At 47.1% G+C, this 25,572-nt stretch overlaps 1 protein-coding gene across 3 annotated transcripts in view; it reads left to right on the top strand.

Annotated features, from left to right (window-relative positions):
• Atp10b (ATPase phospholipid transporting 10B (putative)) overlaps window positions 1-25,572 on the top strand; it is a 227,472-nt gene that overhangs the window by 155,721 nt on the left and 46,179 nt on the right. For all 3 annotated transcript variants that reach the window (XM_004661052.2, XM_045151428.1, XM_045151429.1), the window contains 7 exons: window positions 1,501-1,586; window positions 3,735-3,841; window positions 8,240-8,371; window positions 11,500-11,627; window positions 13,322-13,574; window positions 15,078-15,316; window positions 24,124-24,315. In XM_004661052.2, coding sequence (XP_004661109.2) covers window positions 1,501-1,586; window positions 3,735-3,841; window positions 8,240-8,371; window positions 11,500-11,627; window positions 13,322-13,574; window positions 15,078-15,316; window positions 24,124-24,315 — 1,137 coding nt within the window. The remainder of the gene's footprint in view (window positions 1-1,500; window positions 1,587-3,734; window positions 3,842-8,239; window positions 8,372-11,499; window positions 11,628-13,321; window positions 13,575-15,077; window positions 15,317-24,123; window positions 24,316-25,572) is intronic.

The following is a 25,572-nucleotide window of genomic DNA, read 5'->3' as shown; positions in this document are numbered from 1 at the left end:
GTACATGAGTGTGGGGACATGAATGGTCGGAGGGCAAACCCAAGCGCCAGTCCATTTTGTTTGAGGCATGGTCACATCGTTTACCACTGGGACAGCTAGGCTGGTTAGAGCTCCCAGGATTCTTCTGTCACCTCCCATGTTATAAAGAAGGAAGGGCAGAGATCACAGACACTGGTTGCTAAGTCCAGATTTACGCAGGTTCTGGGGATCTGAACTCAACAGGAGGACCACCTCTGTGCAGCAAATATTTACCCACTGAGCCAACTGCCAGCCCTTCCTTAAGTACTTCTGTGTTACCTAATGTGGTAGCCACTAGCCACATGAAGTTATTTAACATTACTTTAAATTGAATTTGAAAGACCAAACCTGGGTCAAATAGCTACCTAAAACTAGAGGGTCTCTATTACTTCCAGAGTGGACAGTCTTCTATAGTGGACAAGGCGGACTTGGAAAGTCCATTATTGGACAACTCTGGACTTGGCTCAGAGCCAGGCCTACCTGAGAAACGTGGTCAGGGCAGCCACTTCCTTCATCCTGCATGTGAGTCTTCGTTCCTATACAGTTTCTCCTCCCCACAGAGGACTTGACTCATTTTTGATGTGGGGGAAGTGAGGCAGGCAGGGTCTTACTCTATCCCAGGCTTACCTGGAACTCACTCTGTAGCTAAGGCTGGCCTTTAACTCATCATTCTTCTCCTGTGTCAACCTCCCAAATGTTGAGATAACAGGCATGAGTCAATATGCCCGGCCATCTTCACTCTTTTAACGTGGCACAGTACAACCACACCATGGCAAAGCAGGGCTGTATCTGGTACACTGGGGCCAGATGCCTGACCAGAAGCAGCTTATGGAAGAAAAGAGTTCGTTTCAGCTTACAGTGCCAGAGGGTAGAGCCCATCACTACAGAGAAATCATGGTATGGGCAGGAAAGTGAGTTTGCATTGTCATTTCAGCAGGGGAGAAGCAGAGAGAGAGAGAGAGAACAGGAGGTGGGCCTCAAGGTCGGGCTGGAGAGATGGCTTGGCAGTCAAGGCAATTACCTGCAAAGCCTAAGGACCTCAGTTCGATTCCCCAGAACCCACGTAAGCCAGATGCATGCCAGATGCACAAGGTGGCACATGCACCTGGAGTTCATTTGAAGTGGCTGGAGGCTATGGCATGCCCATTCTACCTCCCTCCCTCTCTCTCACTCTCTCAAATAAATAAATAATTTTTTTAATCAAAAAAAGAAAAAAAACTCTCAAGGTCTACTCCCTCAAGGAGACACTTCTTCCAGAAGGGATCCACCTCCTAAAGGTTCCGCTACACCGCATCACTAGCTGGGAATCAGGTACTCAAACACACGAGTCTATGGCAGACATTTTACATTTGGACCACCACAAGGGCATACCTTGTTCACGATGGTTAAGCTTTGACTAGCTTCCTCAGTGAGCATCCTATTAAGACTAGACCATTCTGATATAACTGCCTCACAGGATCCTCCTCTCTCTCTCTCTCACAGGAAACGCAGTTCCAGCCAGAACACTTCCATAATACCATTGTATGTGAGAAACCCAACAACCACCTGAACAAGTTTAAGGGCTACATGTAAGTACCTGAAGGCCTCCACAGCTAGTAGACATCCCCTCCACCACTGGAAAATGTCTATTCTGTTGTTGTTTTAAAATATTTTATTTCATTTGAGGGAGTGATGCAAGTAGAGAATAGATATGCCAGGACCTCCAACTGCTGCAAATGAATTCCAGACACACACACACCACCTGGTGTATATGGCTTATATTGAGTACTGGGGAATCAAACCTGGGTCCTTAGGCTTTGCAGGTATGTGACATAACTGCTGAGCTATCTCTCCAACTCAAATGGAAGTTTATGTGAGCTGGGGTAGATTAATTACCCTATCTGCTCCTGGGCTGCCAGATCTCCAAAATAAGGGTTATCATTTCTATATCATAGGATGTTTCATTTCTAAGAATCAAATTGGTTATCATATGCAACGCCTCTTGCATAGCAACTAGAAAAGAATAAATGTCAGTTACTTGTGGCTGCTTTGGTTATAATATTGTTATTCTTCGACTTTGCTCAGCTTAAGAATGTGACTCTAAGTCTGCTCCCACATCGGACAACTAGTCTGGCTGGACAATAAGAGCAATAGTGGGCTGGAAAGGTAACTTAGTGATTAAGGCACTTGCCTGCAAAGCCAAAGGCCCAAGGTTTGATTCCCCGGCACCCACATAAGCCAGATGCACAAGGTGGCATATCCATCTGGAGTTCATTTGCAGTGGCTGGAGGCCCTGGTGAACCTATTCTCTCCCTCCCTCCTGCCCTTCCCCCCCCTTCCACTCTCTCTCTCTCAAATAAGCAAATAAAAGTATTTTTTAATGTGATGGTAACTGGTAAGCAGCCCTCTACACTGCTGCAGCAGTTCATAGGACACTTCTGCAGAAGGCTGTCTTATGCAAACTTCACTACCACCCAAGAAAGTGGTTATGATGGTCTCCATGTTCCTGATGCAGAATATATTGGTATGTCACCCAAAGTCTCACAGCGGGTACAAGACAAACTCAGTACTTGGATTTGGACCTCTCGATGCCAGCCTTGATGGGTTGTCCATCGTCGTCCTGCTTGACAGAGCTCAGTATATTGTGGCAACTCCTTACAATAGGGTTACAGGTTACTGGAATGTGGCTGTCTACATCTCCCCACCCCATCAGTTCTCAACATCATGTGAGCTACGTGTTTGGAGAGGAGGAGTATGAGAAGTAAAAGAATAAGAATATGAAACAAGTAGTACCCTTTGCTTCCTCTTTAAGAAGCTGCACTCTATAGATGTGATCTCCTATGAGGGCCATGTACTTTATGGGACACTAAGAAAAAGAGTGTGGGACACTGGCCCAATGAGTGATGTGGTACAAATATGAAATTGCTGCAATCTGACCATACCTAACATCCCTTGTCTCATGGTATGAAAAGCCAGGTGACCTGGTGTTGCAGTCCGGTTCGCATTGCTGGTAGAAATCACCCAACCAAGAGCAGCTTCTGGGAAAAAGAGTTTTATTTTGGCTTACAGGCTCGAGGGGAAGCTCCACGATGGCAGGGGAAAACAATGGCATGAGCAGAGGGTGGACATCACCCCCTGGCCAACATAAGGTGGACAATAGCAACAGGAGAGTGTGCCAAACACTGGGATGGGGAAACTGGCTTTAATACCCACAAGCCCGCCCCCAACAATACACTCCCTCCAGGAGGCATTAATTCCCAAATATCCATCAGCTGGGAACCTAGCATTCAGAACACCTAAGTTTATGGGGGACACCTGAATCAAACCACCACACCTGGCTTCCTCTATGTCCCTCGGTGCTCAGCTTGTATAGTTCTGGTCCCAGAAACTGGGCAATAAGGTGCATATGAATACTGCTTCATGGGGTAGCTCCTTCTCCCATACTTTCCCCATATACCCAAACTGAGGGTGAGAATTAAAGCTGAGGCTTTCTCAGCAGAATTCTGTCTTTCATGTGGATAAATGAGGACTTCCTAGGTTATACAGTTCCCTTCTAATGGCCCAGTCTCACCGAGGCTTCTCAGCAGCAATGCCAAGGATGGCTCTGACAAATGAGATTCCCAGCTGCTCTTGCTCTTTGAGAAGAGGGGAAAGATTGCTTGTGCCCTAACTGCTTTTAGACATGACAGTGACCGTTGATGAAGAAACAGCCCCTGACCTTCCTTCCTCATGCCTAGGGAACGTCCCGACCAGACCAAGACTGGCTTCGGCAGCGAGAGTCTCCTGCTTCGTGGCTGCACCATCAGAAACACCGAAGTGGCCACAGGCATCGTCATCTATGCAGGTCATTGTCCCTTGTCTGCTTTTGTCCAAAGTTATCTTAATCCTCCCTTCTCCAACTTGTCCTCCAAATCCATCTCCAAAGAGTGAGAATTCCCAGGGGTTCCCAGTGGCCAAAGCCATCCATGCAACCTCTCATTTCTCAGCTAAGAGAATGGAAGCTGGGACCCGGCAGCTTATGCACAGTGCACAGGAAACATACGGAGACCCCCGGTTAATGCCACTCTGAACAGACAAGGAGAGGGACACATGGCCACCTGAATGGTTATATGACCCTAGGTTGCTGTCAGGTTCGCATTGCTGGCAGAAAACACACAACCAAGAGCAGCTTGTGAGAAAAAGAGGTTTGTTTTGGCTTACAGGCTGATGGCAAGGGAAAACGATAGCATGAGCAGAGGGTGGACATCACCCCCTGGCCAACATAAGGTGGACCACAGGAACAGGAGAATGTGCCAAACACTGGCAAGGGGAAACTGGCTATAACACCCATAAGCCCCCCCCCAACAATGCACAGCCTCCAGGAGGCATTAATTCCCAAATCTCTATCAGCTGGGAACCCAGCATTCAGAATACCTAAGTTTATGAGGGACACCGGAACCAAACCACCACACCTTACATACAGACAGGCCTTCAAATTTGCCTCACATTACTTAACAACTTCACCTTCTGTGCCTCAGTTTCCTCATTTGTAGAATGGAAAGAATATGTATATGTGCCTCATAGAGGACACATGAGCGTCAAATGGCCCCGCCCATAAAAGTTTCGTATCTAGGGAAGGCTCAGCTCGAGGGACTTCGTTTGGTTGTTTTCCGTTCTTTTACTATTTCCTCTATTCATTGTCATGGCTCTCAAAATGGAGAGGCTGTGGCAGTGTGTTGTCCCTACTCGATGAATTGAGGCATATATGATAGACATAACTGTTCATCTACCCCAACATTTACTTTTTAAGGTTGCCAAAGAAAAACAAATCTGTTTAAAAAAAAAAAAAAACACCTGGTGCTGTCAGCCAGGTTTCCTTCATTTAAGGGAAGAGGGTGTTTGTCAATTGGGGTGACTTCTTCAAGGGTCATGAGCTGTGGGGTTTAGCCCCCACCCCAAAATATGGTAGACCTTCTGAACACAAACTCTCCAGCCAGCATTGCACCTCCAGAAACGAAAGCCCCACAAAGCTTTGAGACATTGCTTCTCTGATGAGGGAGTGGCATGAGGGGTGGCTGATTGGGACGGTCTGTTAACCACGGTTCTGGACGGCCAGGCAGCCTGTGGGTAAAGTCGACACATGATCGGTGTGTTCAGGCAAATTGGTTAAGTGTTTTTTGTTGTTGTTGTTGTTCTTGTTCATTTTTATTTATTTATTTGAGAGTGACAGAGAGAGAGAAAGAAGAAGATAGAGAGGGAGAGAGAATGTGTGAGCCAGGGCCTCCAGCCACTGCAAACAAACTCTAGACACATGCACCCCCTTGTGCATCTGGCTGATGTGGGTCCTGGGGAACTGAGCCTTGAACCGGGGTCCTTAGGCTTCACAGGCAAGCACTTAACCACTAAGCCATCTCTCCAGCCCTAAATTGGTTAAGTTTTTAGGGCACAAAGGACCCAGAGTTCCTACCTTGGGGGGCTTCACATAGATGGCCTGTGATGAATGGATCCTCCAGACAGTTCAAGCACGAGCAGCAGCAGATGTTTTGTGCCCTGTGCTGGAGCGGGGCTCTGAACTGTGGCACTTCCGGCCTTTGAGTGTGGATTCATTTTGACAGTGAAGAGAGTCTTAGGTTTAGCATGAGTCTCCGCTGCTCCCAAGCTGAGATAACCAAACATTTTTCCAAACATTGCCAAATGCCTCCTGAGGTGTCAATTGTATGTTTGTTCACTCCTCCACCCCAAATGCACACATGACCAATTATCTTGATATTTTGCACATGGAAAGTTCAGGCACAAAGGAATTCATTTGCTCAAGGTCTCATGTCTCCTGAAATGAACTCTTGATAATCTAAGGTCAAGGATGTACAGACCTGAGTTCGGACTATAGAACCCATGCCCTAACCACTGTACAACACCACAGCGTCCTCTTTGAGCCCAACTCCTGCCAAGAAAACTATGGGCCCGTCTCAGATGGAGAGGACCCCTGTGGGGTGAGCCTGAGGCAGGTACTGGGAACTGTGTGCAGTCACGACACCAAAGCCCCTCACAACTGCAGTGACGGGAAGCTAATCTGATAAACCAAGAGCTTGTTCAGGCCCAGTGTTTTGTTGCTACTTCCCATCGACAAGACAACCAGCTAAATGGCGTGGAAGCCATTTGCTTTAGGAGCTGAGGAACTAGCCTTAATTGTGCAAGAAAAACATGACCAGCGCTTGAAATTTGACTACTGAGGAGTAGTGCACAGTAATTAAAAGGCAACCTTGGGCTGGAGGGATGGCTTAGCAGCTAAGGCGCTTGCCTGCAAAGCCAAAGGACCCACGTGAACCAGATGTACAAGGGGGCACATATGTGGAGTTAGTTTGCAGTGGCCCCTGGTGTATGCATTCTCTTTCTATCTCTCTCTCTCTCTCTCTCTCTCCCCTCTTTCGCTCTGTCCAATAAATAAATAAAAATAATTTTAAAAAAATAGCCTCTGCAAAGGAGAGGACGCCTAGGCCCAGTCTCCATTATCTAGCTCCATTATCTAGCTGGGGTTCCCCGGATGCCATGGGTCGGTGGAAGGTAGGACCTGGGCTTCTCACTTCTGTCACTTTAGGCAAATCATTTCCACTCAGTCTCCCCAGCTCAGAAAGAGGGTGGCTGGGTGAGACGGCAGACTTCCAGTTACATCCTCTTTTCTCTGAGCAAGACTAGGCCGATGCGTAGCTGCGCAGCGGTGATCCAGGGTAAGGGCCCTGGCCACCTGCGCTCTCCCACCTGAAGCACCAACGCCAAGCACAACCACAAACGGCCGTGACGACAACTTCCCTCACGCCCTCGCCCACCACAGGGCCTCTGCACCCACAGCTCCTGAACACTAATCTCCGTCCTGCCCCAGCTCTTCTCCAAACGTCGCCTTCTGGGCAAAGCTTTCTCTGATCACTCTGCCCCACCACCTTCTTTACCCACTTCAGCCCTTTGACATTAGTTATTTGTTTCATGGGAATTACTAATAGATATAGCAATTTTGGTTGTTTTGTTGTTTTTTTTTTTTTTAAAGGTAATGTGCTACTTTGTGCACCTGACTTTATGTGTGTTTCATGGAATCAAACTCGGGTCAATGGGCTCTGCAGGCAAGCACCTTAACTGCTGAGCCATCTCTCCAGCCCAGATACAGCAATTTTACCTTTTGTGTCTTCACTAGAAGATGCCATCTGTCTTACCATTGTATCTCTCCGCTAGCCCAGAGCAGCACCTCTGTGCAAACTGGAATAAAAGATCCCTCACGCAGACAAGCTGTCATTTGCGGGCATTTGGCATACTAAACCTGCAAATGTGTCACACCTCAAAACAAGGACGTGGACTGGGGAGATGGGCTCAGCGCTTGTTACACACACATCAGGACCGGAGTCACGACCCCCAGAACCCGTGTAAAAGCGCCGGGCACGGTGGAGGGTACCTGGAATCCCAGAACAGGGAATGCAGAAGCAAGCACGGCCCGGGGCTCACTGGCTAGCTGGTCCAGCTGGACCCACTGAGTTTAGGCTGTGAGAGACCTGGTTTTAAAGAATAGGGTGTAGAGAAACTGAGGAAGACCCCCAACTCTGGCCTGCACACACGTGATAGGCATCCACATGCACATAGATGCCCACACACATATGAACGTGGATATACATCCACACGTCCACATACACCAAGAATTTTCAAAATCAGGGGAAGCTGGGATCATGGCTTGGTGGTTAAAGACCTTGTCATGCATGTGTGAGGCCCTGATACCCAGCACCCATGCAAATGCCAGGTGGGCGCGGCAGCCCATCTGTAATCCCAGTGCTCAGGAGACAAAGGTACTGCAGAGCAAGCTGGCTAGCTCAAATGGCCAACTGGGTGAACTCTGGGTTCAAGGGAGAGACCTGGCCTCTGTAAGTGAGGTAGAGAGTGAATGAGGAAGACAACAGACATCAAGCTTGACCTCCACACACATGAACACACACCCTCACATGTGTGAACATGCCAACACACATGAACAATACGGTACTCTCGGGAGTTGGACGGTGTTCAGGCTGTGCCCAGAAGCTCTGTCAGCGCCCACCACCACAGCGCCTGGCCTGGAAGGGCCCTCACTGAGCGAGCCCTGCAGACAAACTCCATGAGGCCTCTACGCCTCTTTGACCGACTCCCCAAGGCAGGGCGGGCTCTGCTTTGTGAGTGAAGCCTTGCTTGCATCACAAGCTATCACAGGAAAAGCAGGCGTCAAGAGACTGACTTCCCCTGTTTTCTCTCAAAGGCCATGAGACAAAAGCCATGCTCAACAACAGCGGCCCCCGGTACAAGCGCAGCAAGATTGAGCGGCGCATGAACACAGACATCTTCTTCTGCATTGGCCTCCTCTTCCTCATGTGCCTCATTGGAGCCATAGGTATGGAATGTTCTAGAAAAAGCAGCACACTAGTCATCTGCCTCTTTGAGCAAGTTGCTTCAGTTCTCTGGGCCTTGTTTCCTCACCTATAAAATAGGACTATAAAAGTCAAGCCATCCTGCTTACTCCAGTGGGTTCCAAGTAAAAGTCTTATGAAAGTAGGATGTGCTCTTGACTCTGAGCATTAGCATCAGTAATGTGTGGGTTGAAGACAGGTTTATGGAACCCAGGCATCTTCTGAGTGTGGACGGAAAACAAGACCAGCAAGTCACAGGACTGGTCCTTGGAGGGCTCACAGTCCACCAAGGACTGGAATGTAACCAGAAGGGCTACTATTTTCTGTTTTAGTGTCCTGCAGCTGCAGCGACATTAACGCACCCTCAGGCTCCAGCATAAGTCTGTCAGGTGTCTTACAGCTCTGAGGTCAGAAGTCCAAAATCAGTTTTACTAAGGTAAATCCACTTATAAGCAGGTTCCTTCCAGAGGCACTGAGGGGAGGTGCCATTGTCTCTCGGCTTCTAGCAGCCTCCTGTGTGCCTTTGCTCAGGGCCTTTTGCTCCATCTTCAGAGCATGCCTCCCCACTCCCATGTCTGCTCTCATCTTCTCACCCTGCTCCGTAGGAGTACCCTCTTTTGGAAGCACATCCTGACCCGCCACAATTCCATGACACAACCACATCTCCAAACACCCTTTGCCACATAAGACAGCCTCCTCCCAGGGAGCATAGGTTAGGATAGATCTTGTTTGGGATGCAACGTTATCTGGCTTCGGCAGGCACAGTGGGAACTGGTGAGGGAAATCCTCTCTGAAGAAGCGGCTGATTGCCAAATAAAATAGGCAGTCCCTGATTGAAGTAGGTGGCAGATACAAGTTCAGGCACAGGATGGGGCAGGCAGCTATGGAGGGAAGAGAGACCACTCTGAGCCAGCTGGATGTGCCAGGAAGATCCAGAGACAGGAAGAAGAATCACTGTAGGCAAGGGAGCAGTTGGCTGACTGCTGTTGTCAGAGTAAGGCCAAGGACAGGGACTAATCGGAACCAGGCTGTGGCCAAGTTCAACAGGTGTAGACAGGAGTGAGCTGGAGCCATGTAAATTGATTCTAAGTGGAGACAAAGAAGTGTCCCCCATGATGCTCCTATACCTAGTCTCCCCATTATAGCTGCATTGTAAATATGGAGCTTGGAATGTTAAAGGGGACTCAACGAAGGACAAGGGGAGATCAGAAGAATGACTCATATACTGAGCCCACCCTTGCTGAGCCCAACCTAAGGAGTGGTAACGGTGAATGTTCACTGCTAGCCTTGTTCAGAAGCCATAACCATCACTGGCTTTAAAGTGACTTAGGACAGGCAAAGGTCTCCTCTGGGCTCAGAGAGATCGAGTGTGAAACTCTAGCCAGGACAGGAAGAGCAAGAGTGCCGCCTGCGCAAGGGGCCCCGAGCTGGAAGGGTGGCACCAGGAGGCGGAGTGAGCCCACAGCGAGAGCACAGCCGCCCCACCCCAAGTCCACCTGGCACCTCCGTGCCCTCAGACACGTCACGGCAACTGTTGTCTGTGCTGTAGGACAGGTTTTTCACTACACGTCAGAGCCGAAGGGACACGCAGTCATCCCACTGCGCCTCCCGGAGAAAGGAAGTTAATGATTAAAAGGCTCCACGGAGATAAGGCAGAGCGGAGCCCAGAATTGGCCTGGCAGGTTTCTCAAAGTGATAAAAGGTGAACGTTACCAAGGAGGAGGGTGAATGCTAGTCTGAACATGGCATGTAACCAGCCATGGGATTCTGTCTGTTCATGCCTAATTAAAGCACGACTGAAGGAAAGAGAAACTTCTCCCATGACAAGTGTCCTTCCAGGGCTCCTTGTCACATTTTCTTTGGTTTTTATGGGGGGGGGGGCGCTTTTCTTTACCCAGATGTCCACACACACACCTGCCCAGGCTTCCCGCTGCTCCTCGCTGCCTCTGCGTCCTCATCTTTCCTCTTCTCTGCCGTGTCATTAGCTTTAGAATACCACCTTCAAAACAAAAAGTTCGCATCCGTCACTCTCCTTTCTTCTGTCACGTCTGAAGGATTTGGCCATCTCTGGGGAAGGGAAGCATCTTTGAGCCATGTGGCATTCGTATGCCTTGAGTTCCCCACAGTTCTTGCCCGGAGCTGAGAGAATTCGTCACATCAGGCTGCTCTAGTCACACGCTAGCCAACCGTGCCAGATGAGGACACTAAAGTTCAAAACTCTGTTGCAGGTGCCTGAGGCAGCTCAGCTTGCATAATCCTGAGATAGGGAGATTTTGCACCCGCCCACCCACCGCCCTTTGCAGAAAAGGAAGGGGGGGCTCTGTACATAGTCTGCTTCTGTGGGCATTCTAGGTTCTGAAACAACCCCTTTTATGTGGTATGCACATGGTCCTTTCTGGCCAGGCTCCCTTAATTGATAGAAAACTTACCTAGGGCAAGAACCAGGACAGAGGCCTTCTTGAATTGATCATTACTATGTATATAAAAGATGAATAGGCAGAGAGATGGGTTAGAGGGTGGGTGGATAGGTAGGTGGGGGAAGAAGGAAAATTGAGGGACAAGTTTGTTAAGACTCCCCAACCATGAAATTTTACCATACAACAGAAAATAATTTATGTCCTAGTCTCTTTTTCCAACCCCTATTTAATAAGAATGAATCAAAACATAAGTAGTTCTCACACACTCTCTCCTGGTAAACAGACTAAACATCCATCACTCATTCCCTCAAGGCATTGAAGAGTAGGATACATAAAGGATCACTGTCAAGCTAAATGAACAGAGAGCGAGAGAAGAGTGCTGTGTTGTATAGAATTAAAAAAAAAAAAAATGGAGCAGGGTGTGGTGGAACACGCCTTTAATCCTAGCACTCCGGAGGCAGAGACAGGAGGATCATCGTGAGTTCGAGGCCACCCTGAGACTCCATAGTGAATTCCAGGTCAGCCTGGGCTAGAATGAGACCCTACCTTGAAAAACCACCAAAAAAATAACTAAATAAATCAAAATAAAAGGGATTGTCCAAAGTACACCCGTCCCAGGAACAGGGCTGATGTGCCTGGCTAACTCGAAGACTGAGGTGGGGTGCTGTCTCATGCCTAGCCTTGCTTCTCCTCAGGTCACAGCCTCTGGAACGGCACCTTCAACGACCACCCTCCCTTCGATGTGCCAGATGCCAACGGGAACTTCCTTCCCCTTGCCCTTGGAGGGTTCTACATGTTCCTCACCATGATCATCCTGCTCCAGGTAGGGTCCCCCCTCACCCTGAAGCTCTGCAAAGTAAAGGAAAACCAGTGCTGGCAGAAGTCATGGGATGAGGAGAGTAGATGGGTGCTGCCTGCTGGTGGGTCTGTGGACATACTTACTCTCAGTGAAGGTGAGGTCAGGACAGCCCCTCACACAGCAGCTACAGGGAAGTAATTACCAAGCTTTCTGTTTATGAGCAAGTCCCACCTGTCCCTTGCCTGACACAGAAGAGGAAAGACCTGAACGCCTGAGACCACAGGCGCTGGAGAAGAGCATCTTGCATGATCCTGAGATAACTGAGGAAACCGGAGAAAAGCCAGACATTAGTATTTTAAGATTGGCTAGTTACAGATGGAAAATACTACTCGAGAAGAAAATATAGAAAAAGCACCTGTAAGATGTGAGGCAGTAAGAGACAACTTTGAAAATCTGACTCCAGAAAAATGTAATGAGAAGATAAGAGAAGGTGAAGTTTTGCTTTGGTGAAGTTCTGCCTACAGAAGATGCCTCGTGGCATTTGAGGGTGCTTCATTGCTTCTTACTGGGGGGGTCATTTTCAACCCCTCATCCATTCATCATGCAGACTAAGCCTTCTTACAAGGGAAGCAGGGCGTCCCTCTTGCCACAAAATCTGCTGGTGGTTGCATCTCTGCTCAGAGTGAAATCCAAAGTCCTGATGGGATCCAACGAGGCTCTGAGCGAGCTGGACCTTGACCCCATCGTGTCTCCTACCTCTCACCATCACCCAACCAAACACTCAGGCCACCCCCACACCCCGCGACCCCAAGCTTTCCCTCCACAGTTAACCTCACAACTCACACTCATTTTTTCCGTCTCCGCAGGAAGGCCATGTTCTATGAAAGTGTCCCTCCTGCCCACTGCTCTCTACCCCATCTCACCTCTTACTTTTCTTTATTCTCTTTTGTGAAACCTAACACCACCCAGTACATATATGTGTTTGCTTATAGATTGCCACTGGAATATGAGCTCTTCAAGGCCAAGAATTTTGTTCGAATAACTCCTATCTGTAGGACTTAGTAAAGTGTCTAACACAGAGAAAACCCTGGGTTATTATGAGGCATGAATTAGTGGACATAATCAGCAATGGGTCTGACCACCTGAGAAAATGGGCAGTGGCCTTCCATGATATAGAAATCAGAGGAGGGGGCTGAAGAGGATGGCTTAGAAGTTAAGGCACTTGTATGCAAAGCCAAAGGATCCAGATTCAAGTCCCCAGGACCCATGCAAGCCAGATGCACCAAGTGGCACATGCATCTAGAGTTTATTTGCAATGGCTGGAGGCCCTGGCACACCCATTCCCTATCTTCTCTTTCTCTTTCTCTTTCTCTCTCCCTCTCCCTCTCCCTCTCCCTCTCCCCCCCCTCTCTCTTTCTCTTCATCTCTCTATCTCAAATAAATAAAATATATTTTGGGCTGGAGAGATTGCTCAATGGCTAAGGCACTTGCCTACAAAGCCTAAAGACCAAGATTCGTTTCCCCAGTACCCATGTAAAGCCAGATGCACAAGGTAGCATATGCATTTGGAGTTGTTTACAGTGACTAGAGACCCTGGCATGCTCATTCTCTTTATCTCTCCCTCAAATAAATAAATAAAATGTTTTTTTAGAATATTTTTTTTTAATGTCTAGGAGTGTACCTGCTTTCTAACAAGGTGCGACTCTGTGTCCCCTCAGGTGCTGATCCCCATCTCCTTATATGTGTCCATTGAGCTGGTGAAGCTGGGACAAGTGTTCTTTCTCCACAATGACCTTGACTTGTATGACGAGGACGCTGACCTGTCCATCCAGTGTCGAGCCCTCAACATCACAGAGGACCTGGGCCAGATCCAGTACATCTTCTCTGACAAGACGGGGACCCTGACGGAAAACAAGATGGTGTTCAGGCGTTGTACCATCATGGGCAGCGAGTATTGTCACCAAGAAAATGGTAAGAGGGCTCCCAAGGGCCTCTGTCCATCCCTCTTCCTCAAAAGAAATGCCCCGTTCCACGAAGAGAACAGGAGAAAAAAACAGATGCTATCCTGATTCCTTGTAGAGGTTCAGTGGCACTTTGTGACCCCCTCCAATGCCTGGGAGGATTCGCAGCACAGTATGTTTAGGTCAGGAATGGACTGGGATGGACTAGATCCCAGTTGAAGGTCAATCGTAAAGTCAAGGTTTAGAAATTTCTATCATAACCTTACCCAACATGTCCTAACATGATCTAGATCTAGACACATGGCCAGATTTGACACATCTAGAAAATGCCTCTTATTTGAATTTAGACTTTTACTGAGTCTGTGTTTGGTTTAAGAGGTGATGACATTAGATGTCTGGACCATAACCTTTCATGGACTGAAAATAGCCTCAGCACTCCCTTCCCCCACAAACAGATACATATTTCTAACTAGGAGAACCCCTCAGGAAATCTGCATTCAATCTTTCTGCAAGAGCGAGAGAGAACAGACAAGAAAAGAGAGAGAATAGTCAGCCCTGCCCCTGTGTTCTGATGACTATGAGGTCACCCTCCAAAGAAGCTCTGGCTCCAGATGAGATTTTTGTTTTTAATTTTTTGTTCATTTTCATTTATTTATTTGAGAGTGAGAGAGAGAGAGAATGGGCATGCCAGGGCCTCCAGTCATGGCAAATGAACTCCAGATGTATGCGCCCCCTTGTACATCTGGCTAATGTGGGTCCTGGGGAATCGAGACTCAAACCAGGGTCCTTAGGCTTCACAGGCAAGCACTTAACCACTAAGCCATCTCTCCAGCCCCCAACTGAGATATTATTCCCATTTTACAGTTCTTATAGCCAAGGGGGAGGGGTAAGTGAACAAACAAGATGTGGCAATTTGCATATCAATCATTTCTGTAGGCAGCCAGGCCAGCCTAACAGTGAACTCCATTTTACTTTGTTTTAGCCTAAACTCTTTTTCCTTCTTATCATCCCTCTGGGCTCTTCCTGGGTAGTCCCCTCTTGGGGATTTTTCCATCTGCTGACAAAGATAAATTTTAGCTCCCCAGCAATTAACTGTTACAGTAACTCAGTTCAACTTTCAGCTTCTTTTCTACTACAATTGCTCACCATTTACATGAAGGCCCACCCTTTCTCGTGTAGTAATAATAACAGCTTTCTGGACCAACCAGAGCACTTTTACCCATCATATCATTACATCATCAAATCAATCCTGAGTTTCAGGTACTTTCTTAAATCACCTAATTGAGGAAACAAAGATACAGGACAAGTTAAGTCAAAGCTCATAGTCACATATCTAGAGGAAGCAGGATTTGAACCTGTGGGACTTCATGAATCGCTGTGTCTCTAATCTTGGTAGCCCAGATAACAATTTCCTGTAACAGCATAGACCCCTCCCGTTCTTTGACTGCTCCGGACGTGTACCTCCTGCCCCGACACAGCCCAGCCTGGGCATGACAAGATTCCTTTCTTACAGCCAAGCGCCTGGAAGCCCCAAAGGAGCTGGACTCGGACACTGAAGAGTGGACTCAATACCAGCGCCTAACCTTCCCCGCCAGATGGGCCCAAGGCCCAGCAACGATGAGAAGCCAAAGAGGTGCCCAGCCTCTGCGGAGGTGTCAGAGTGCCCGGGTGCCCATCCAGGGCCACTCCCGACAGAGGTCTGTAGGGCATTGTGACAGCTCACCTCCTCCCGTGGCCTTCAGCAGCCCCATTGTGAGTCCCAATGTTTCTCTTTGAATCGCAGCTAACCCACGGAAGGAGAAGGGGGGAAGGGCTCTAGTGTGTGGAAGAGACCCTATAAACCACTAGAGCTCTCCAAACAGTGACCCTTAATCCCATGGGGAACCCAGAGTATTTCCTCAACATGTAAGCTTCTTGATAATCTTAAATGTTCAGTGTTTGCAAATGGGAAGGTTTCACCTCAAATACAGGTTTCTCGCTTCTCTTTTTAAAACAGAATTAGAAAGATTCTTTGCCAAGCCAAGGTTTCCTTGTGGTAGTAATTAGCATGCATTAAGGAGCCTATACCACTTAGCCTGGGCACACAAATCTTCAATTTGTCTCAGCCCCTCCTTTGCCATCTATCCCCATCATGGAGCCAAGAGCCTGTGGCATTCACATTATGCACGTTTCTCCAATCCTACACTTAAGAGAAACAAGAAACGTGTGTCACGCTCAAGTTTCTAGAAAGTGGGAAAACAAAAGATAAGCCTGTAGGGCTTTGTACTTTTAAAGAAAAATGAGAGAAAATATTTCAGTAGACATTCAAAATAAATCTTCAGGAGTTATGAAGCAAAAAGATCTATGTCAAAATTACCCTGCTTCATTCCCTTAGGGAGACTGCATGGTTCTGCTATGGGCATTCAAGTGTGCCAGTCTGGTCTGAGTTCTTTTTGCCTTGGTCCCTTCACATTTGATCCATTTTTAGCCATCAACAAATATCCAGGTATGAAGTAGAGACTGAATTCGTCCTCCAAAACTGCACAGCAGTCCCCGGAAGTCAAGGCCAGAGCAGGGACTTCTGGCTCCTTTCCTCTTCCTCTCTCTTCCCCAATACTACTTTTCCAGGAAGCATGAACATGTACAGCATCTACGATCATCTGCACTCGCAGAGCAGGCCACAGGGAGCCTCAGCTCTCCTAGGAAAGAGACGACAGGTGGGCCAAATAGTGCTAGTTTGGGCCTTGGTAGAAAAATGAATCTCAAACCAATCACTGTGGTCAGTTTCTTCTAGTCTTTAATTTCTGCCACAACTCACACACATAGCTAATTACACATACATATGTACATAACTACATCTAATGCACACCTGCGGCCATCATGAGACATATATATAGTACCAATTATAAATATCAGTTTGGCCTAATCTAATAGAACATCAGAAACATTTTCTAATTTGCTAGATATAGTTTTAAAAACCAGGACTGGGCCCCATGCGTGGTGAGGAAGGCGTGCTCGGAGCCCGTGCTTAGGCACCCCACCTTCTCTGACTTCCCGTGAGCACGAGCGAGGGAGCTCTCTCACGCCGTCATCATGCCCACGGGCGTAGTGTGTGCAAGGCAGAAACCGGAACAGCATGTTGAGACAAGTGGTCCTCATACCCAGACCACCAAAGTGGTCCATTGATGCCCTTCGGAAAGACTGTTGTGGGCATTGTCCTGTTTGTTTGTCTTTTCTTAATTTCTAAGTGATCTAACAAGAGGACACATCCATTCTCTTATCTTTCTCTTCTTTCTGTCTCCTATGAATGAAATGCTCTTTTCCCAACTCTCCGCATGAATATTTTTAATTTTTTTTGTTTATTTTTACTTATTTGTTTGAGCACGACAGACAGGCAGAAAGAGACAAAGAGAGAAAATGGGCGCGCCAGGGCCTCCAGCCACTGCAAACGAACTCCAGATGCGTGCACCACCTTGTGCATCTGGCTAACGTGGGTCCTGGGGAATCGAACCTCAAACCAGGATTCTTAGGCTTCACAGGCAAGCACTTAATTGCTAAGCCATCTCTCCAGCCTCCATGAATATTTTTAAATGAATAATGAATTCTCTGTATATGAGAAGTCTCATCCGTGTGACTTTTGGCATCTCCTGGTTTCAAGTGTCCTGGGAAGCTCATGTGCTTGGAAATGAATGCGTCCCCAAGGACATAAGCAGCTGGAGTCAAACCAATTCCCTGCCCCTCATTTTGCCTCACAAATCACAGCAACCCTGAGTCAGGCAGGGTAAGTTTCTTTTTTATGTACTTTTACTTTTGTTTATTTTAGCACCAGTTCTTGCTATGTTGCCCTTAGACTCCTAGCCTGAGGCAAACTTACTAGGTGATATCTATTTGATATAGGGCCTCCACTTAATGGTTAGTGGGTGGGACGCACTAACCCTTGAGCTATCTCCAGCTCCTGTCCTGTCGCCATTGTTCTGCCCTGCCTGGCACTTTCAAAAGCTTGGTCTGCATTCATCCCAGAACAATAAGGATGTTGACACAAGGATTAAGACTCAGTTCTTGTTTCATGGGTGGATGAGGAAGATGACAAGTTCTCTTTATGAACAGTTAAGAATACTACTGTGGAGTCAAGTAGCCTGGAATTTGGGTTTGAAGGGACAACAGCATCCTTGGAGTTGTCTGAGAGAAGACTGGATTCCAATTCATAGAATGTCGATTTTTACCTATGGTGCTGGCTTGCTGTATAATCCCTATTTTTCTCCTTTTCTATTTCTTTCTCTGCTTTTTAGTAAATGCTTATGTATTTGAAAGACAGAGAGAGATTGAATAGGCACATCAGGGCCTCTAGCCACTGCAAACAAACTCCAGACACATGTGTCACCTTATGCGTCTAGCTTTGCGTGGTACTGGGGAATCAAACCTGCATCCCTAGGCTTCACAGGCAAGTGTCTTGACTGCGAAGCCATCTCTCCAGCCCCACTTCTTTTCGTAAGGTTTGATTGGGAACTTTAATACGTGAACACACTATGCTTTTGTTGCGTTGCCATCATGTTGTATTGTTGTCCCCTCTCCTCCTTCCCCACCCCATCCACTTTCAAGGCCCCTCCTAGTTCAAGGCTGTCCTTCCTCTATTCAGTTGTCTAATTCCTTCCCCCACATGGCCTACACTATTCTGAACCCATAAATATTTTGACATGAAGGTGGAGAAGGACAAAAGGAATGGTCAATCTTAAGCTACCTACTAACTCTCTATCCTGGCTTCATCACCCAAAAAACTTTTACTTAAAATTCTCTCCAAGATTCTTCCAAAGTTAAATACAAAGCCTGTGCTCACCTGCAAGATGCCTTCTAAGATAAAACAGGCACATCTGGGTCACCAGCCACAGGTTGTCATCTCCATCCCACCAGGAATGAGCTCAGCAACTATGGTCACTTGCCAAAGTAGAAACATGTCTGCCACTGTCCATTGTACCAAGATTTACTCTGGCTCACTGTATATTCTAGGTAGACAGAAAACTGACATTCATTCTAAATCATCTTTCTGAAGGAAAGCTGCCTCACTTGGGCAAATGTTTTCCTATTGGATGTCACACGGGATAGATGTGGAGTTTTCCTCAGTGATGGAGCTGTCTTCCCTGAGATCCGGATACATTTGGTCTAGTGTGGGACGTGAACATTCGTGTTTTCATTTGGCTCTAGGGGACAGCGGGGAGTGAGAGCTGTCTAGACAGACCACTGACTGTCAGGACACAGTCTGCATGTAGGTCACATGGGCACCTCTTGGCTGAAGGAAGTGTTCTGTGCCACCTCAACTACAGCAGTGTCGGCTCTCACACTGACACTGCTCTGGCTGCAGCAAGATCCCTAGAAACTTCCGTGACGGCCACAGATGGCTCTGGGAGTCCATACCCACCCCATCATGATAGGCTTCCATGGCTTGCTTCCCTTCCACCTGCCTTGATACCTTCTTCCATCTATCATGTACTCTGGCCCAAAAGCCTCCCAGAACCTCCCCTTCTGCACCTTCACCTTGGGACGGAGTCAAAACAAGTCCCTGGCACCCCGAGGGCATCAGAACTCAGGCAGCTCTTACTGGATGGCTTCCCAGGTCCTTTTCTCTAAACCTAAAATAAAACTCCATAGTGGCCACAACCTGCAAGCTATTTTTTTTTCTTTGACTAGCGAACACAAGGAGGCATCACTGATTATCTCCTAATTGCCTGCTATAAAACTGTGGTTTTTAAGGTGGGTAATATACTTACGAACATGCAGCGTTTCAAGCCAACGTGAATAGCGCTGGCAGATGGGGTATAATGTGCCTGCTCTCCCCTGGTCTGTAAGCAGCCAAGCTTTGAGCAGCATCGTGAGTAGAAGAGCCCCTTGCAGAAGGCTTTCCAGAACCATCAGACAAAAGAATCTCTTCCTGCTTGTGGAATTTTCAAGGGGCTCCTCCAGGCTTCCTCAGCACTTCTTTCTGGGGACACGGGACCTGTCCCCACCACTCCACCTCCAGATAGAAGGCAATAAGCAGAAGGTGGGGGAGCCCTTGGCCTTTCCCGCCTTTCTGAATCCATGCACTTTCAGGCAGTGTCAGTATGCACACAAGCACACACATCTCTCTACAAGTACTGTGACTACAGAGGAAAGGGCAGATGAAGTCCATCTCAGCAGCACTGCCCTTGGCCCCCGGAGTCCCAAATGAGGGGTACAGATAGCCACAGTGGCCCTGATCCCAACAAGAAGAATCCAGCAAGATCTGAAAAAAAACAAACAAACCTTTCTCGCATGGCCACTGTCAATCTTCCTTACCCTTATGTAGCTTGACCTAACAACCCACATGCTATGTAACTGAACATTTACTAGCACTGGCTTTTCCTGGTTCTTTATCCAAAATAAATATCATCAAGATTATAACCTCAAGGGGGGGGAAAAAAAAAAACCTCGCTATCTTGAACAATATTTCAGCTTCCCAGCAGCCAGGCAGATCTGTTTCCATGGCATTAATAGAGCCATATGGTGAAATATTAAAATGACACCCAAAGGCCACATGGTAGAGGGTGAGGGCCCCCGCTTCTGTTCTCCTCTGCCCCAGAGACAACACCCGGGCACCCGCGCAGTCTTCCCAGAGAGGTCTTCCTTCACAGATGGCTCCACGTATATGCGAACTCGTGGTTCATCCACATAGAGGCAAATCATACAGAGTTTAGGACTTGACCTTTGAAAAGAAAATAACAAATCCTGGAGAATGTTTCCTATGTGTACACAAGTATAAATTTAATAGAGAATTGTCTCGTTCTTCTTTTTAATGTATGTTAGAATTTGTTGACTAGTTGAGCTTTATAGTTGTGTTAATTTGGGGATATGAGTGTTTATATTCATTAATTCATGCCACATATTTGCTGAAGTGGGCATTTGTGCATTTCTTATTCAATTGACTTTTCCCAAGATGTTGTACCAGTTGAGATGCTAACAGAGGGCTCTGTTATCTCCCTCCTTTGCCAACCTATGTGTGGTGCCTGCCAACATTTCTTTAGAATTAGCTTTTAAGGACTGGGGAGATAGCTCAGTGAATAAAGGCACTTGTTTGCAAAACCTGACAGCCTGGGTTTGATTTCCCAGTACCCACATAAGGCCAGACATACCAAGTGGCACACATGTCTGGAGTTGATTTGGTGTGTCTACACTTCTCTTCCTCCCCCCTTTCTTTTCTCTCTCTTCCATAAATAAATGAGTAAAAATGTTTGTTTTTTTAAAAAAATAACAAAGTAGAATTAGCTTTTCATTCATTTGGTCAACTGGTTAGTCAACACTCAGGTAACATTGATTCTGTGACATATATAAAAGGTCTGGGGGGTGGGGGGCTGGAGGGATGGCTTAGCAGTTAAGGCATTTGCCTGCAAAGCCAAAGGACCCAGGTTTGATTCCCCAGGGTCCACGTTAGCCAAATGCACAAGTTGGCACATGTGTCTGGAGTTCTTTTGCAGTGGCTGGAGGCCCTGGTGTGCCCAGACCGAAGCACCCCTCCTCACAAGGGTTTGAGTGTTTCAGGTGTTTGACAATAGAAAGCCAGGCAGCCAATTGACTGCCTGGCTACTACAATGCTCTACTTTGAAAAGCTGGTAGACCCTATAAATTTCGATGTCTTTTTCCTTCAGAGGAATAGACTGGTCAAGGGCCAGCAGTGGGCAGAGGACCTGCCTTTCCTAAAGGCTATAAGTGCTGAGTTTCCAATTGTTAATGGACCTCATAGAAAACTTCTGGGCTGGGGGCTGGAGGGATGGCTTAGCAGTTAAGGCATTTGCCTGCAAAGACAAAAGACCCAGGTTTGATTCTCCAGGACCCACGTTAGCCAGATGCACAAGGGGGCACATGCATCTGAAATTTGTTTGCAGTGGCTGGACACCCCAGCATGCCATTCTCTCTCAAATAAGTCAAAGTAAAATATTTTAAAAAATAAAACCTCTGCACATTAACAAAAGGAGAATAATAGATAATAATGTACATAATATATATAATATTAAAATATAATAATTATGATGTATATAATATAATAATAGATATTAATGTATAATAATGTAATAGAAATAATAGATAATAATAATAGATAATGCCATGTAGCGGGGGAGGTGTGGCAACTGGGTAAAGGTTTACTACATCTGTTCCTGACATCTGTAGGCAGGGCCTTTGTGCACAAATCCTTTAGAATGGATTTCCACATGATCAACTGGAGACATGTTCGAGAATAATTTCCATGAGATGTCAAGAGGTGATCAGTGGTGAGGCCACAAAGTCTCCTAGAAAGGAGTCAATCAGTAGTCATTCCGCATGCCTGCAGTCTTCCCAGGTCCTGGAGACACATCAAAGACAAACCATCTCTGTCCTTGTCACACTTATAGACTAGAAGGTGACTAATGGGCAACGAGCAAATACCTGTAAGTGATTTTGGCTGTGAGATCATTGTGAAATTTGTAGCCCATTGTTTGGAAGAAATCAGTGCATTGTAAGAGGCTGGGTGAGAGGAAGCTGTCCTAAGGGAAGGCATGATTAAAAGCAGTTCGCATCCCTCCTCATCAGCTGGAAAGAGGGTTAGATCTGACACCTTCAAGCCTTTTCCCTGCCTCTTGGTGCTTCTCAGGAGAGTTAACAGCTTCTGTTCATGTGACTCTTCCCTTCCCCCAAAAGAAACCTATTTTCTGAAAAAAGAGCACTTTCATGTCCCCTTTACAATGCCGCAGTGGTCTTCTGGGCCTTGATATGCGAACCCATCCATTTTGTTTGGGATGTCAACCCCTAGCCTCTGGAAGGCTCCTTCCTTCTCTTGGAGAGTAAATGACAGGAATTCCAAAGTCAGGCTCTAGGTCAGGCGCTCAACTTCCCGGGCATGAGTTTGCTAATGTGCAGTGCAGGGGTACCTGGGAGGCAGCAGCACACCGCAGACAGCAGTGATGAGGCAGGGGTGCGTTGACACGAAGGAGGGAGTTGGAACTTAGGGAACAGTGTGGTTAGGAGCTCTGGTTATTTTTGTTGTTGTTGTTGTTTTCGTTTTTCGAGGTAGGGTCTCACTGTAGCCCAGGCTGACCTGGAATTCGCTTATTTAGTCTCAGGGTGGCCTTGACCTCACAGCGATTCTCCTACCTCTGCCTCTTGAGCGCAGGGATTAAAGGTGCGCGCCTCCACGCCCAGCCCTGTTATTTGCATGACAGCACCAAATCCGGTTGCAGGACTTGGCTGGAGAGTCCTGTTGCACCGGCATGTTGTAGCCTCAGCAAAGAAGACCTCGTTTCAGCGATGCGGGGATCTGGCCTGGAATTTAGGCTTCACAGTGACGCACTGGGTGCCGTAGGTCAAATCAGCTCAGCACTTTGGCTTCAGTTCATCTGGGGTTCGAGTCATCTCAACTTGAAAATATGACAATCTGGTGAAGTCATGGGAACAGGGGAAGCTAGCAAGGGCTTTTGTAAATGTGAGCTGCTGTTGTGACACGCATATTCAAATGCAGAGAAGATGGATAGCATGCAAGCCAAAGGGATGATTCAAATGGCAGTTTCTATAAAGCTTCAGAAAATTAGAAACTATGAGTCAGATTCAGCTCAAAGTAAAAAATAAAATAAAATAAAAACTCTATGGGGTATGGTTTTGAATTTAACAAATGAGAAAGAAAAGGTCAGTTATCATCTCTGCCTTATCCTGAAACGTCAGGATATTTGACAAAGGGACCAGCATTGAGACATTTCACTAGGCAAAGCAGGGAGGCCCTGCTTAGATACACAGTATGATTGGCCAGGTCCACAGGTCCTCTATCCCATAGCGTCCCTGGCTGTGTGGTGGTCCACTTCCCTCGTTTACCTTCTGCCCTTGGTAACTGTGGATAGTCTCAGCTAAAGAACTTGCTTTTGCAGTTGCAGTGGATTCACTGTGGGTTGGATAAAATCTAATGAACAGCTGGGATTTTTGGCGGTCATTAGAGTCTAGGAAATATTTTCATGAATAGAAGATTCTCCAAACTCATGTAATCAGAGACATAGAAGGAAGGTATACATGCAGATTACAGCAAAGAGACCACAGGGCTGAGCTGGGGTACCTACACATGGGGAAGCAGGGGAAGGGAAAAGCAGTGATGAGAACTGACAGAATATGCATGCTGTGCGAATGGATCATTGCTGTAAATGAAGATCTGGAGATTTGAGGAAGTCAAAAGCTTCATGATGAAAGTGGAAACTTAGGGTCGCGGCACAGCTCATGCAAGTGAAGGGTTGGACAGGACAGAGGTGAGAAGCTGAGGCTAGAGTTTGGTGCAGAAGTCCATGGCTGGAGCCAGCAGGGGTGGGGAACAGATGCTAAGGAGATGCTGGGAGGGAAGAACATCCAGGGCCTGGTATGGACCTGAGGGATCTGTGAAGCTGATTGACAGGGAGGAATCCAATAGGAATGAGCAGGGATCAGCCTTGTGGGAGAGAATGGTACCATATACAAGACTGCAAGCGAGGTGAAGTATGTTTCCCTAGACATGCAGAGCCTGTTAGAGGGACCTCCTTCCCAACCCCTTCCAGAAAGACTCTATCCCAGCATTTTTCTTCCAGGAAAAAGATGTGACTCCAGATAAAAACCTGCTAACCAAGGTGCGAGATGCTGCCATGTGGCTAGAGACCTTATCGGATGCCAGACCTGCCAAGCCTTCCCACTCGACCACTTCCTCCATTGCTGACTTTTTCCTTGCCCTCACCATCTGCAACTCTGTCATGGTGTCCACAAGCACAGAGCCCAGACGGAGGGTGAGGACCCATGGTGGTTGGGAACAGAGGAGAGAAAGGCATGGGGGCATTGAAAGAGGGAGAGGGCGGGGGGAAGATGTGACCCTGGGCTCCAAGCCACAGTATTACCGTTCCATTCCAGTGGAATCAGGAGTGTTATCCCTCCTGGGTCTGTTTCCTCATTTTATTTTTATTTTTATTTTTTTAATTTATCTGCAAGCAGAGAGAGGATAGGTACACCAGAGCCTTTTGGCCACTGCAAACAAACTCCAGACACATGCTGCACTTTGTGCATTGGCTTTACGTGGATACTGGGGAACCAAACCCAGGCCATTAGGCTTTGCAAGCAAGCACCTTTAGACACTGAGCCATATCTCCAACCTTATTTTCTCATTTTAAGTTAACAGAAACCAATTACATTTGAGCTGCTTGCACATCCCTAAAACTATCTATGTGCCCATAGGGCAGATAGAGAGTCAGTGTTGACTGAGCATTTGATGATACGTCAAGCCCCACACTCTACACTACCTACATGATCGTCCTCTAAGCCCCCAAGCTCTACATGGGCCATGTTTTGAAAGTTAACAAGCAAATAATGGCAAGTCTGAAAACCTGACCAACTTCACTAAGGCGGTATGGTTAATGCATGCCGGAACCATCTGTACGACGCCATCATGTCCCCAGTAATGTTATGCTATACTACAATCTCCTTTGATATGGGCACAAAAAAACTAATCAACATTGTATGTGATGGCCTTTCCATGGAAAGAATGAAAGTGGATGGCTGTCTATATAAAATGATGCTTTGAAGTCTACTGAGGGTATGTTTGTCTTCAATGATTCACAAACTCAGCCAGGCTCCCTGTGAGTCACTGATAAATATAACTGTGGCCACAGCACCAAGAAATAGTGTTCACCGGGCACCGAACCACATCCCCCTTGTTATGCCCAGATTGCAAACCCCCCCAGGAAAAGTCATGTCAGCCATGGAAAGTCACCAAGTGAGCAGAAGATCTCAATGCTGTTAGGAAGACAGATAGCATTATCTGACAAATTCGCTCCCTTTTGAGAAGGAAAAGAGCTACTTTTGAAGAGTGAGATTCTAAATTTTGAAGTTAGTGAGAAGGACTACACTGGCAGAAAGCTCAGAGTCCAATCACTGGAATCAAACAGACACAGACGTGAGTCCCAGTTCTGCTGCTGCCTGCACGCTGGGCGCTGGTGACCAATGTAATCAACACCTACGTGCCTGGGCTTCCTCGTCCACGTTGATGAAAC

The sequence above is a fragment of the Jaculus jaculus genome, chromosome 6 (assembly GCF_020740685.1).
Source record: "Jaculus jaculus isolate mJacJac1 chromosome 6, mJacJac1.mat.Y.cur, whole genome shotgun sequence".
In the NCBI taxonomy this organism is placed as follows: Eukaryota; Metazoa; Chordata; class Mammalia; order Rodentia; family Dipodidae; genus Jaculus; species Jaculus jaculus.
This window is presented reverse-complemented; position numbering and strand designations above follow the sequence as displayed.